This window comes from Trichechus manatus, unplaced genomic scaffold, assembly GCF_000243295.1.
Source record: "Trichechus manatus latirostris isolate Lorelei unplaced genomic scaffold, TriManLat1.0 scaffold00236, whole genome shotgun sequence".
NCBI lineage: Eukaryota > Metazoa > Chordata > Mammalia > Sirenia > Trichechidae > Trichechus > Trichechus manatus.
In genome coordinates, this window is record NW_004444172.1 from 920,881 (window position 1) to 935,746 (window position 14,866).

Below are 14,866 nucleotides of genomic sequence, written 5' to 3' on the forward strand. Positions count from 1 at the left end.
TCAGCCAAAGATTAGACAGGTCTATAAAACAAACAATAACACACGTGAGGAATATGCTTCTTAGCTCAATAATGTATATGAGACCAAAAGGGCAACACCTGCCCAAAAACAAGGAGGAGGAGGCAGGAAGGGACAGGAAACATGGATGGATGGAAATGGGGAATTGGGATGTAGAAGGGGAGAGTGTTGACACATCACGGGGACTGCAACTAATGACACAAAACAATTTGTGTATAAATTGTTGAATGAGAAACTAATTTGCTCTGTAAAGTTTCACCTAAAGAACAACTAAAAAAAAAAAAAAAAAAAAAGAATCAGACATTCCCTCAAATTAAAAGAATATTCTAGGACAGGGATTTACCAAATGCATTGGTGTCTCAGAGAGAATTTGAAATATTCCCTTAGTCCAATTCTCTAAGATCAATCACACGAATTGGTTTTGTTCTAAAAATGCCATCATTCAAGTAAAAATATATATCTTCCATTTTGTATTTAAATTTGCATATTTCTATAGTATCCTTTAAAAAATGGCTATAGAAAACAACAACTCTTATTATTTATAATTTATTTATTCAACACACTTCTACTGAGCACCTTTATTGTGCCAGTTACTCTATGTGATCCAATCCTAGAAAGGTTTAAGCTATGGAGCAAAAGCTGTTAGAGGAACAGGGAGTAGAGGAGCATGGAAAATGGGAAGGACTTTTTAAAAACATGACAATACACGAGTTTAATTCTAGAATGGAATGTTTAAACAAAAACGGTAGAAAATAAGGCCGACAAATCATTGAGAGCCATGTGTGTGAAGGCCCTTCAATGCCAGATAACATGGTTTAAAACTCTCTCAATGCATAGTAAATGAAGCCCTAAATGAAATATAAATAAAATAGAAAAATTCTCATGATGACACTGTTATCAACATACTGGAAGGCAAGAACAATTTGGGGAAATTACTCTAAAGCTATAATACAAAAAAAAAAAAAAAAAGAAAAAGGAATTACTCTGAGAAAGATAAGAAGTATTACAGGTGAGCAACAGAAAGAAGGTGAGTAATTTAAAAGATAATTCATGAAAATCATCAAAAGGAGTTGAAAAATAGATTTTTTATTTTTGAGGGAGAGCGTATAATGGATGGAAGACTTTGAAACTGTGTAACTAGCAAGACAAATTGGCTAAGGGGGAAAAAAGATGAGATATTATATATATAACCAAACCAAAAACCCACTGCTGTCAAGTTGATTTTGACTCTTAGTAACACTATAGGACAGAGTAGACTGTCCCATAGGGTTTCCAAGGAGCGCCTGGTGGATTCAAACTGCCAACCTTTCTGTTAGCAGCTGTAGCTCTTAACCACTATGCCATCAGGGTTTCCCTTATATATATGTCTATATGTATGACATTAGAATTCCTGAAGAAAGAGCTTTCTGAAAAGTGGGTACAGCCAAGAATGAAGATTTCCTAGAGTGATCAAGAAACAACAAAAAAGACAGAACTGGAGAAAAGAGAGCAGAGAGATGTAGCAGGAGATGTTACCAGAAAGGAAAAGGGAACTAAATTGCATGTGATATATGGTAAACATGTCTAGGGACTTTAGACCTGAATGAGAGGAAAGGCAAAGAGGCATCAGGCAGAGGAGTGACATGATACAACTCACATATTAAAAAGTTCACTATGGCTGCTGTGTTGATAATAGACCATGGAAGAGCAAGAGTGGAAGACAGAAGCCCAGGCAGGAGGCTACACAATAATTCAGTTAAGAGTAGATGGTATGTTAGACCAGACCTATCATAGTGAAAGTAGTGAAAAATACAAATGCAAGATATATTTTGATGGTAGACCTGGCAGGATGGTGAAGGAAATAGAGGAATCACAGATGATACCAAGGTTATTTTATTTTATTATTTTAGTAGATGGTGGACAAAAAATAACAGCATCCAAAATCTCAAAAATGTGTATTGTTTTCAAGTACGTATACAATATTTACAAAGTTGACCATACATTGGGACAAAAACAAGTCTTAATACACATCAAAAGATGGTGTGTGCTAGTTCTGTAAGTGCAGAAAAACTACCTAAATTTACTAAGAAATTTTTTCACTTGCAAGGGGATAATAATTATACCTTCCTCAGAGTTTTATTAGATAGACAGACGGTAAGTAGATGATAGATAGATAGGTAGATAAAGAGATAGAGTTTAATGTGTTTTTAGTTTCTGCTAAGACCTGAAATTCTATAAGCTAAAAATAGTATGAAAATAATCCCTTAAGGATCAAGGATCTAAGACATTTTAATATCACAAGAATAAAAAAATTCAAAATAAATGTAAGTGATATAGCACACTGGATGGAGTTAGTAAATTATTGTTGAAAGATGAAAGCATTACCTAATATTAATTCTCAAACTTTGGCCAAGCATGAACATTATATAGAAAACAAAACTATAACATTATTATATATAAGTAAATATATGCATATAATTGAGTATATATCTATATGTATGTATTTCCGTAGAGAGAGGGAGAGAGAGATAAAGTAAATGCAGCAATTGCAATTAGTGTTTATAAGTAAAGGATACCTGGGTGATCGTTGTATGATTCTTACAAATTTGTATTGTCTTTTAATCTCTGATATAAGTTTGACTCTTTTTCAAAATAAAGTATTAGGAAAACATAGTAAAGTGTTTGTAAAAGAAACAAACACTTTTATTTCTGGATGTGATAGAGTAGCTGGTGGTCAAGACAACATTTCTGCAAAAAATAACAGGAAAAGCAGAATAAGATACAGAAATAATCTATTGAAAAACAGTGAATCACTGCTAAGTTAAAGAGAACTGGAGTGACTGCAAATTCAGAAAGATTAACCTTGGAGAGGGGAGCTGACTCACTGCACTGTCTCAGGGCACACCTGAAAATCTAGGTTTGGCATGCATGGAGGACCCTCTGGGGTTCAGAATAACTAGCAGTGTTCCTATCAGATATTCTATAAGTCTCACCACGCATGGCTGTATTTTTCCTCAGGACATTAGCCAAATTCTGGGTCTTGAGAATAAATAAATAGAGAAAAAAATGAATAGATAGTTGGATAAATGGAAGGATGAATGGATGGATGGATGGATGCATGCATGCATGCATAAATACATAGTCATAAGTGGAGAATTACTTAAAAGCAGAGAAGAGATTTTGATGGTGTCCCAAACCAGGCAAATATTAAATATTGTGACCCACCAAATAAAATGTCCCCTAATTCTGGACTTGTGCACAGGGACTGTTCTGGGGGAAAGAGAAGCCTGTGGAGCTGTAGGCAGTTATGTTGTCTGGTAAGATGAATTGGATTAAAAAGGAGCCTAAACACACAGCTGGTTTTCCCCAGAGGGAATTTCTGAGTTTGGGGGTTGGGAGTTGGGGTTGTAAGAAGCTAGTCCTGGCCTACACAGGCAAAATGACATCACCTGCAGCCTTGTTGTACTTAGAAGACAAAAATTCTACTAAAGGGAAAGCCATCAACGAATGTAATATAGGTCTTTGGCTCAAATATTTGCCAAATTTTGACCTTGCTGTATCCAGGACACTAAAGGACCACTCCCAAGGATGGGACTGAGCTAGAAAGGCAAAGTGAAATTTTTCTCAGTCTTTTGGTTCTTGGTTAATGAAGTCCCTCTAGAGGGAAAAGACATGTATCAAACACAGGACTGTTCTCAAGATATTTGTTAGAGCATGAAGATGTATATGGCTCCACAGAGTTAAAACTGAATCTCGTACAGTGTTTAAAGGATGGAGGAAGAAACAGACAGAGAGAAAATACCAGGCTTTCAATCAAACCCTGGGAAGTTAATACCCCAGAAACAGTTTAACAAGCCAGGAGAAAAATGTGGTGTAAGTCTAAACCAGTCAAATTCCAGCTCAATTAATAATTGAATTTTTATGATTAGCCCCTCACCCTTGCTCCCTCCAGGGGAAAGACCATCTCTTCCCCAGTAGAAAGTAATGTCATTTTATTCTCTAAGGTGCTTTAAGAGCCAGAATGTATAATGAATAGTCAAAAGGAACAATATACAAACAGACCCACAAAAAATCTACATGTTCGAGTTAGCAAGGGACTTCAAAAATTACTATGATTAATACATTAAAGAAAATAGAAAAAAAAGTTAGAAAAATGTATAAGATGATAATATATTTAAGAGAGGGTTAAATGCATAAAAACAAAATCAGTCAACAAATGGTACTGGGACAACTGTATCTCCACATACTAATGAATGAGGATGGACTTTCACCTCATGCCATATACAAAAATTACTCAAAATGAATCAATGACCTGAGTGGAAGAACTAAAACCATAAAATTCTTAGATGAAAACTTAGGGATATAGCTTCAATTATATGATCCCCTTGAGAAAAATAAACAGAAAATAAAATTTGCTAACATAATGCACATACAAAATTAAAAAAAAATGGTTTAAATTAATAATAGTTAAAAGTTTACTAAGTGTTGACAAAGAACACTTTGTGGTTAACAGTTTTTGAAAAAAATTTCCCTTGAGACTGGGAATAAAACTAGGGGCTCCCTACCAATACTTTTATTAAACGTTGTTCTGAAAGTCCTCAAGCATGTACTATGTCAAGAAAAAAAACTTTGAGAGTATAAAGCCAACTTGTCATTATTTTTAGATGACAAATTTTTATGTAGAAAATCCAAGTTTAGAACGTGTACATGACTACAGGAATATCACTGGACAAAAGAAAAATCTACATCTATCAGTTGCATTTCTAATACCAGCAACAAAAATCAAAATTAATATTTTAAGAAGCTTAATTAAAATATCAAGTACCAAGGACATAATAATGTGTATTTGAAATAAGTTAGAACCTCCAAATAATGAAAATACATTTAAAAAATTCCTAAATAAAATGTTCATATTCATATATGGGAAGGCTCAGATTGGCAAAGATGTCAACAAAGCTTAAACTTATTTATATATTCAACGTAATCTCATTTAAAAACCGAAAACCAATAGCATTTTGGAGGAGTGGACTTTGCAAAGAACCAAGTGTAATCAACGTAATGTCAAAGTAGAAAGAGATAGAAGTAGATAGAAAAAATAACAATTCCCTATACAAAAAAAAAATAGTGTCTGATCACTTGGATATTCATAAAAAATATAGGTCTTGAGGCCTATCTCTTACCAAACTACACACACAAAATAAATTCTAAGTAGGCCTAAATATGAAAGGTAGAACAATAAAAAATGAGATTATTTGAATAACTTGATAGGAAAAAAAATTAATGTGACACAGAAAGAACTGATCATTACTTCACTATATTAGTATTTTAAAACCCATTTATTGAGCGAAAAGACAAGACACAGAAACAAAGGAAATATTTTAATACATATATCTGACAAAGAACTTATAACAAAAAAGCATAAAGAAATCCAACAAACAATAAGAACAAGATAGACAACCCACTAGAAAAATTGACAGAATACTTGAATAGCAGAGGCATCAAAAAATGATTATCAAAATGTCTCCCCAAGATTTTTTTAAAAAGAAAGAAAAGTTGCTTAACTTTATTATCAAGGAAATGCAAATAAAGCCAAAAAGGTATCATTAAACTTTCACCAAAAATCAAAAAAAAAAAAAGTTACTGTCAAGTTGATTCTGACTGATAGCGACCCTATAGGACAGAGTAGAATTATCCCATAGGGTTTCCAAGGAGCAGCTGGTGGATTTGAAATGCCAACCTTTTGGTTAGGAGCCGACCTCTTAACAACAGCGCCACCAGGGCTCACTTTCACTAGGAAGGCTTAAAAAAAAAAAGTAGAAAATATCAAGTATTGGTGAAGATGCAGAACCTTGGGAATTCTCATGAAGCACTGATGGAAGTGTGAATTGGAACACTATGGAAAATAATTGAAAGTCTCTAATAAAGCTATGCATTCAGAGTACAGAGCCCTTGCAGTATATTTTCTATATTCTCTAGTTCACAAGACTGCAATGAAGCTGAAAAATGTGATTCATACTCAGGAAAAAAAAAAAAAATATCAGTAGAAAGTATCTCTGAATGGCCCAGATGTTGGACTTAGACAAAAGAGACTTGAAGTCTTTGAATTATGGTGTTGGCAAAGAATACTGACCATCGCCTGACTCAAGCCATGGTGTTTTCAATCACCTCATATGCATGTCAATGGACAATGAATAAGGAAGACTGAAGAAGAATTGAGGCCTTTGAATTATTGTGTTGTTGAAGAATATTAAATATACCATGGGCTGCCAAAAGAATGAAAAAAATCTGTCTTGGAAGAAGTTCAGACAGAATGCTCCTTAGAAGCAAGGACATCAATGATTGTGAGGATGGTTCAGAAATGGGCAGTGTTTCCTTCTGTTGTACATATGGTCACTATGAAGAAAAATTGAATTCAGGGCACCTAACAACAACAACATGACAACAATTACTCATCAAAAAGAGAACCTCAATAAATAGAAAAACAAATATGCAAAAGTACCAATGAAATTCTGTAGTTAAGAAGCAAATAACTGAAATGAAAAAATACACTGGGGGGATCAACAGCAGATACGAGATGTGTTATGGATTGAATCGTGTCCCCCAAAAATGTGTGCCATCTTGGCTAGGTCATGATTCCCAGTATTGTGTGGTTGTCCTTCATTTTGTGATCTGATGTAACTACCTACGTGTTGTAAATCTTAACCTCTATGTAGTTAATGAGGAAGGATTAGAGGCAGTTATGCTAATGAGGCATGACACAGTCTAAGGGATTAGATTGTATCTTGAGTCGGTCTCTTTTGAGATATAAAAGAGTGAAGCCAGAAGAGAGGAGAGGTACCTCATTATCACCAAGCAGAAAGAGCCAGGAGCAGAGCACATCTTTGGATTCAGGATCCCTGTGCTGAGAAGCTCCTAGACCAGGGGAAGACTGATAACAAAGACCTTCCCCCAGAGCGGACAGAGAAAGAAAGTCTTCCCCTGGAGCTGACACCCTGAATTTGTACTTCTAGCCTCCTGGACTGTGAGAGAATACTTTACTGTTTGTTAAAGCCATCCCCTTGTGGTATTTCTATTATAAGATGGAAGAAGAAAGAATCAGTAAATGTGAAAATAAATAATGAGACTTGATCCCATTTGAAAAAGAAAAAAAAAAGAATGAAAAAAATAACTACAGCCTCAAGGACCTGTGGGATATCACAAAGCATATTAATACATGCATATTGGAGGAAAAGAGACAATAGAAAGGGAAGAAGAAGGAGAGGGAGGAAGAGAATGAGAAGGAGGAGAAGAAGAAAGGATATCTATCTTCATGGGTTCCATTTCATGTTTGACAACTTCCAATTTTCCTAAATTCATAATTTGTACATTCTATGTTCCCATTATTAAGAGACTTTTGCAGCTGTTTCTTCTCATTTTGAGTCCTGTCATATCAGCAAATAAAGGTCTTGAAACCTTTACTCCATCCACATCATTGAGGTTGACTCTACTTTGAGGCAGCTCTTCCCCAGTAGTACTTTGAGGACTTCCAAACTGAGGGGCTCAACTTCCGGCACTATATCAGACAAAGTTCTGCTGCTGCTGTTGGTGCTTTTAAGTGCCTTGGGGTCACTTCCGACTCATAGTGTTCCTATGTACAACAGAAAAAAATACTTCCTGGTCCTGCGCATTCTCACAATTGTTATGCTTGAGCCCATTGTTCAGCCACTGTGTCAAGCCATCTTGTTGAGGGTCTTCCTCTTTTTCACTGACCCTCTGCTTTCCCATGCATGATGTCCTTCTCAAGGGACTGGTTACTCCGGATAAAATGTCCAAAATATGTGAGGCAAAGTCTTGCCATCTTTACTTCTAAGGAGCATTCTGGCTGTGCTTCTTCCAAGACAGATTTGTTTCTTCTTCTGGCAGTTCATGGTATATTCAATATCCTTCACCAACACAATAATTCAAAGGCATCAATTCTTCTTTGGTCTTCCTTATACATTGTCTAGCTTTCACATGCTTACGAAGAGATTAAAAACACCATGACTTAGGTCAGGCCTAGTCCTTAAAGTGACATCTTTGCATTTTAACACTTTAAAGAGGTTTTTTTTTTTTTTTTTTTTGGCAGCAGATTTGCCCAGTGTAATATGTCTTTTGATTTCTTGACTGCTGCTACCATGGGTGTTTATTGTGGATCCAAGTAAAATGAAATCCTTGACAACTTCAATCTAATCTCTGTTTATCATGAAGTTGCTTATCGGCCTAATAGTGAGGATTTGTGTTTTCTTTATATTAAGGTGTAATCCATACTGAAGGCTGTGGTCTTTGGTCTTCAGTAATAAATGCTTCAAGTTCCCTTTACTTTCAGCAAGGAAGCTTGTGTCATCTGCATAATGCAGGTTGTTAATGAGTCTTCCTTCAATCCTCATGCCTTGTTCTTCTTCATATCATCCAGCTTCTCTGATTATTTGCTTGTCATACAGACTGAAGAAGTATGATGAAAGGATACAACCCTGATGCACACCTTTCCTGACTTTAAACCACATAGTACCCCCTAGTTCTATTTCAAAGACTGCCTCTTGGTCTATGTACAGGTTCCACATGAGCACAATTAAGTGTTCTGGGATTCCCATTCTTGGCAATGTTATCCATAATTTGCTATGATCCACAAAGTTAAATGCCTTTGCAGAGGCAATAAAACACAGGTAAACATCTTTCTGGTATTCTCTGCTTTCAGCCAGGATCAATCTGACATCAACAATGATATCTCTAGTTCCACGTCCACTCCTGAATCTGGCTTGAATTTCTGGCAGTTCCCTGTCGATGTACTGCTGCAATCGCTTTTGAATGATCTTCAGCAAAATTTTATTTGTGTGTGATATTAATGATATTGTTGGATAATTTCCTCATTCTGTTGGATCACCTTTCTTTGGAATAGGCATAAGTATGTATCTCTTCCTGTCCGTTGGCCAAGTAGCTGTTTTCCAAATTTCTAGGCGTAGAGGAGTGGGCATTTCCAGCGCTGAATCTGTTCTTTGAAACATCTCAGTTGGTATTCTGTTAATTCTTGGAGACTTGTTTTTCACCAATGCCTTCAGTGCACCTGTTCTTCTTCCTTCAGCACCATTGGCTCTTTATATGTTACCTCCTGAAATGTTTGAATGTCAACCAATTCTTTTTGGTACAGTGACTCTGTGTATTCCTTCCATCTTCTTTTGATGCTTCCTACATTGTTTAATATTTTCCCCTTAGAATCCTTCAGTATTGCAACTGGAAGCTTGAATTTTCTCTTCAGTTCTTTCAACTTAATGTGGAACATGATCTTCCCTTTTGCTTTTCTAACTCTAGGTCGTTACACATTTAATTATAATACTTTACTTTGTCTTCTTGATCTGCCCTTTGAAATCTTCTGTTCAGCTCTTTTACTTCATCGTTTCTTCCTTTTGCTTTAGCTACTTGACTTCCAAGAGTAACTTTCAGAGTCTGTTCTTACATTCATTTTGGTATTTTCTCTCCTGTCTTTTTAATGACCTCTTGCTTTCTTCATGTATGATGTCCTCCTACAACTTGTCTTGTCTTCAGTCATTATTGTTTAATGAGTTACGTCTATTCTTGAGATAGCCTCTGAATTAAAATGAAGTATACTTAAGGTCATACCTTGGCTCTGTGGACTTGTTCTAATTTTCTTCAGCTTCAACTTGAACTTGCATGTGAGCAGTTGATAGTTTTTTCCACTGTCGGCTCCTGGCCTTGTTCTGTCTGATGATATTGAGTTTTTCCATTGTCTCCTTCCACAAATGTAGTCAATTTGAATCCTGTGTATTCCATCTGGTGAGGTCCATGTATATAGTCATCATTTATGTTAATGAAAAAAGGTATTTGCAATAAAGAAGTTGTTAGACTTGCAAAATTCTTTCATGCGATCTGCAGGGTCGTTTCTATCACCAAGACCATATTTTCCAACAACTGTTCCTTCTTCTGTTTCCAACTTTGCATACCAATCACCAGTAATTATCAATGCATCCTGATTGCATGTTTGATCAATTTTACACTGCAGAAGTTGGTAAAAATCTTCAACTTCCTCATCTTTGGCATTAGTGTTTGGTGACAGTGTTGCACTTCAGGATAGATCTTGAAATGTTCTTTTCTGACCATGAATGCAATGCCATTCTTCTTCAAGTTGTTATTCTCAGCATGGTATACCATATGATTGTCCAATTCAAAATGGCCAGTACAGTCCATTTCAGCTCACTAATGCCTAGGGTATCTACGTTTATGCTTTCCATTTCATTTTTGGCGACATCCAATTTTCCTAGATTCATACTTCGTGCATTCTGTTTCAATTATTAATGGATGATTGCAACTATTTGTTCTCATTTTGAGTTCTGCCGCATCAGCAAATTAGGGTTCCGAAAGATTGACCACATCCACATCATTAAGGTCAACTTTATTTTGAGGAGGCAGCTCTTCCCCTGTCATCTTTTGAGTGCTTTTCAACTTGAGGGGCTCATCTTCTGGCACTATATCAAACAATGTTCCACCACTATTCGTAAGGTTTTCAATGGCCATTTTTTTTTTTAAGAAGTAGATCTCTAGGTCCTTCTTTCTAGTTTGTCTTCCTCTGGAAGCTCTGCTGAAACTTGTTTACTATTGTTGACCCCAGTATTACTTGAAATACCAGTGGCATAGCTTCCATCATCACAGCAGCACCCAAGCCACCACAGTATGCCAAACTCACAGACGGGTGGTGGCTCCAGAAGATAGTAGACCTTATCTGGACACTCTGAATGTGATTATTTAGTTTTTGTCAACTGAGTGCCTGTAAATATAGACTTGTTAAACATGTTTTCAGATATTTTTTGTCTTAATCTTTCCTAGGAGAAAGAGAATCTGAGACACTTACTTTCTTTCTTTTAAATTAATATTTGGACAGAGAATGAATTATAGTAAAAAAAAAAAATAGAGTATGTGCCAGGTGCTTAGAATGTTATAGGGCTTCTAAGATAATGAATCATTTTCTGTCCTATTTCAAACTTAGGATGGTTCCCAACCCTAATCTTACCACCTCCCTATTAGCTTTCAAGCATGGATTTAGTATATAGAAAATTCTAAATATTTAATATAAAGAATACAAATCAATTCTTATTTAGATACATATACAAATGAACAGTGTGAAAGATACCTATCAAAATCACTCATGATGCAGTTCAAGCTAACAGTAAAATCCTTAAAATTTTCTATCAGCAGACATATGATAATCAAAGTTTATTAGATGGATGGTCTGGCTCATTTCAAGGATGTCTTTTATGAACTTTGTTATGAGTAGTAATAAATTCAAAGGCAACTATTAACTTTCTTTGATGCCATACTTGCCATCCAAGGAATTCAAAGAACGATTCACATCAGGACCTGCTATACTAAGTTAAGGCCCTCTGATTATTTTTCCCTCAATAACTAGGTGCAAGTAAAAGCTGCCTTTGCTAATGTATCAAGCAGATACCAGAATCAATTATATTTCAGTTTTTTTTTTTCCAGAGATTACATATTCCATGTTTATCCCACATTTCTTTCTATTTAGTGTAACATTCAGGCAATTAAATACCTTAGGGAACCATTATGTTCTTGCGAATTTCCTAAATCCCCCAGGAAACACAGAGAAACTGTTAATAATACATTTATTATACCCACCCAATCAGAAGATAGACTCCAGGGATTTTATTGCCCACTTGAAGTAAGCAAACTATATCGCTGAATTTTTTTTAAATCATCTTGTCCTTGCTTTCATTCCATGGAAGCTGTACCTTTGATGCTCACATATTAAAGGTTAAGTTTGGTTTTCAATTCTGCTACCTGTAACTACTATCATTTGCATTATTTATGTATTACTATAATGCTAGACAAATTTTAACTGACTTTTTTTTATACAGGAAAATAATCCATGGGAATAGGTGGACATGAGGTTCCCAAATGACCCTGGCTTTTGAACATTTTGCTTTCAATTGGTAAGTTAAATTCATTTATTTGAATATCCTGTATACTTATATTCTGCAGATCAATTTATATACATGAGAAACATATGTCCAAATTTTAATTTAATAAGCACTTGAAAATAAAAGGCTGGGAAGAATTTGTAATTTGACCATTTAATTCTACCCTTTATTTTAAACTTCAATCTCTTTTTCAACATCATCATGAAAACTGTTGTTCAACTTCTGTTGAAATAATGCAACATCACTGTCTTAATTCTATTTGCGAAACTTCTTTCCTGTAGGCTGCATTGCAATCTAAGCTCTGACTACATATTCCCATGGAAATTACTCACCTGACACTGCAGATACTCTTGAGTTAAAATATTTGTTTTCTCCTCATTTCTTATTTTTTAGTAGCCTTGCAATGTTTTTCTTTTTCTGAATTTTATCTACTGTGCTAAAGGAATTGTATCTCCCAATGAATGTATGAGGAATCCACAAAGAAAAAATGATCTTTTATGTATGTATGTATGGTATTCTGGATTGTTTAAAATATTTTTATATAAATATGAAAAGCTAGTTAATATAACAGGATGAATATAGAGACAATCAAACAGACGAGCACTGGTTGCGTGGAAAAGACACTGCATGTTCTAAGCATTGTATTGCACATTAAATATAAAAGAAAGTATTGCAAAGGAGTAACTGTATCTTTTATAGGTTTGCTTTATCACCTAGGTTTGCTTTAACTTTTTCTCAGAAAAAGTGTGAAGGTTTCTGTTTACTGAGTCTCAGTAAGGTGTTTCTATTGAACATCAAAGATCAATTAAAATTATAAATCGATGTCTACCATGTTTTATTTTCCAGCTCACAGGGCCTCTTCCCCCACTCCCAATGGGCACTCTTCTCAGAAGCCAATACCTCTAGCTCTTTTCAAAGGATGATAACTCCACGTTTTTGAATGCTAGAGCCTTGTCTTTCATCACTTCCAACTTAAATTTGAAGTATAAACTAAGCATATATGGAACGTCTCAGGTTTAAATTCCATAGTATAGATTATTCCCATATTTTGATATATGTGATATTAAACCAGTTGCCGCTGAGTCAGTTCTGACTTATGGCGATCCATGCGTGTCAATTGCTAACTTTTTGGTGGTAGATCACCAGGGCTTTCTTTTGAGGTGAACTAGAACCTCCAACTTTCGATTAGCAGCCCAAAGTCAACCACTTGCACCACCCAGGCATATATTTGATAGAAGCTACTATTAAATCCAAAATGAGAAGTTTAAAAAAAATATTCAGTGAGAACAGTTTATATTTCCAAAGTCAGTTATTAATCTTTCATAAGCTGGACTTTTTTCTTTATGTCTCTTTAGGATGAAATTCACTTTAACTTTTTCTTCACATCAACACCAACATTATCAATGAATCTTGAAACTATTAAAACCCTCATGATTTTCTAATGTAACATGCAAATAAACAGTGCTTGAAGAGTTAAGGTATTTTTACTTAAAAATTTCTAATTTCATAAATAAGACAACCACAAAGTGGGGATTTACTAACTCAACTCACAAAGCTAGTCAAGAAAATAGTCTTGAAATTGCAGCTCCATTACTCTCTCTTAATTTATTCCAATCTCCTTATCATTAGCAGGTATCAAGAAAAACAAACGGTTCGTGAGAATTTTACAGTGGTTACTGAGTTTATTCTTTTGGGACTGACAGAGCTTTCTGAACGGAAAGTGGCCTTCTTCATGTTGTTCCTGCTGATCTACGTCATTTCTTTGGTGGGGAATCTGGGAATGCTTTTCCTAATCCAAATCACTCCCAAGCTCCCCACTCCCATGTACCATTTCCTTGGCTGTCTTTCATTTGTAGATGCCTACTACTCATCAGTCTTTGCACCCAAAATGCTGCTGAACTTCTTTGTTGAACTGGAGACAATATCATTTTCTGCATGCATTGTGCAATACTTTTTATTTGTGTCACTCATAACCACTGAAGGCTTTTTGCTGGCAGCAATGGCTTATGAGCACTATGTGGCTATTGTAAACCCTCTACTTTACACAGTGGCCATGACTAAAATAGTGTGTGTTGTGTTGGTCATAGGATCATGTGTAGGAGGCTTAATCAACTCATTAGCACACACAATTGACCTGATAAAACTCTCTTTCTGTAGGCCAAATGTTATCAGCCACTTCTTCTGTGACCTTCCTCCCCTTCTGAAGCTGAGCTGTTCTGGCACATCCATGAACGAATTGTTGCTTTTAACCTTCTATGGTGTGATTACCATGATCACTTTCCTGACTGTGATCGTCTCCTACATCTTCATTGCTGCTGCCATCCTGAGGATCCACTCAGCGGCTGGTAGACACAAAGCCTTCTCCACCTGTGCCTCACATCTGACAGCTGTGACTTTATTCTATGGCTCTATAACTTTAGTTACATTCAACCAAGCTCCTCCCTAGAACAACAAAAGGTGGTGTCTGTGTTTTATACCCTAGTGATTCCCATGTTAAACCCATTGATTTATAGCCTAAGGAACAAGGAAGTAAAGGATGCCCTGAAGAGGGCAATAGAAATGAAACATTTCCCCCGTTAATTTCATACCACATATTTCTCAAAATAGGATACAGATACATGCTCTGCCTGATGATATCTATATGAATTTAGTAAAATTTCAAGCCTGAAGGAACCTTGGAGTTTACTTAATTGAATCCATTTGCTTTAGAGAGGAATTAAAAATCCAAGAAGAGTAACATCTCATAGGACACATGGCTGGTCACTGTAGTAACTAACTCAAAATCAGACCTAAAATATAGGACTGATGTCTCTGGACAATCCATGCCATTTTCTATATGAGGAGAAATAAGTACATACATTTATAGACACACACATGCAAAAACAGAGAGAGGATTGCAATTG

General features: G+C 35.6%; 1 protein-coding gene across 1 annotated transcript; it reads left to right on the forward strand.

Moving 5' to 3' along the window:
* Positions 1 to 1,696: 1,696 nt before the first annotated feature.
* LOC101347386 (olfactory receptor 1052-like) lies at positions 1,697 to 14,570 on the forward strand. The gene is given in 3 exon segments (XM_012559339.2): positions 1,697 to 1,884; positions 13,479 to 14,374; positions 14,377 to 14,570. Coding segments are annotated over 3 exon segments (1,278 nt in total).
* Positions 14,571 to 14,866: the final 296 nt, after the last annotated feature.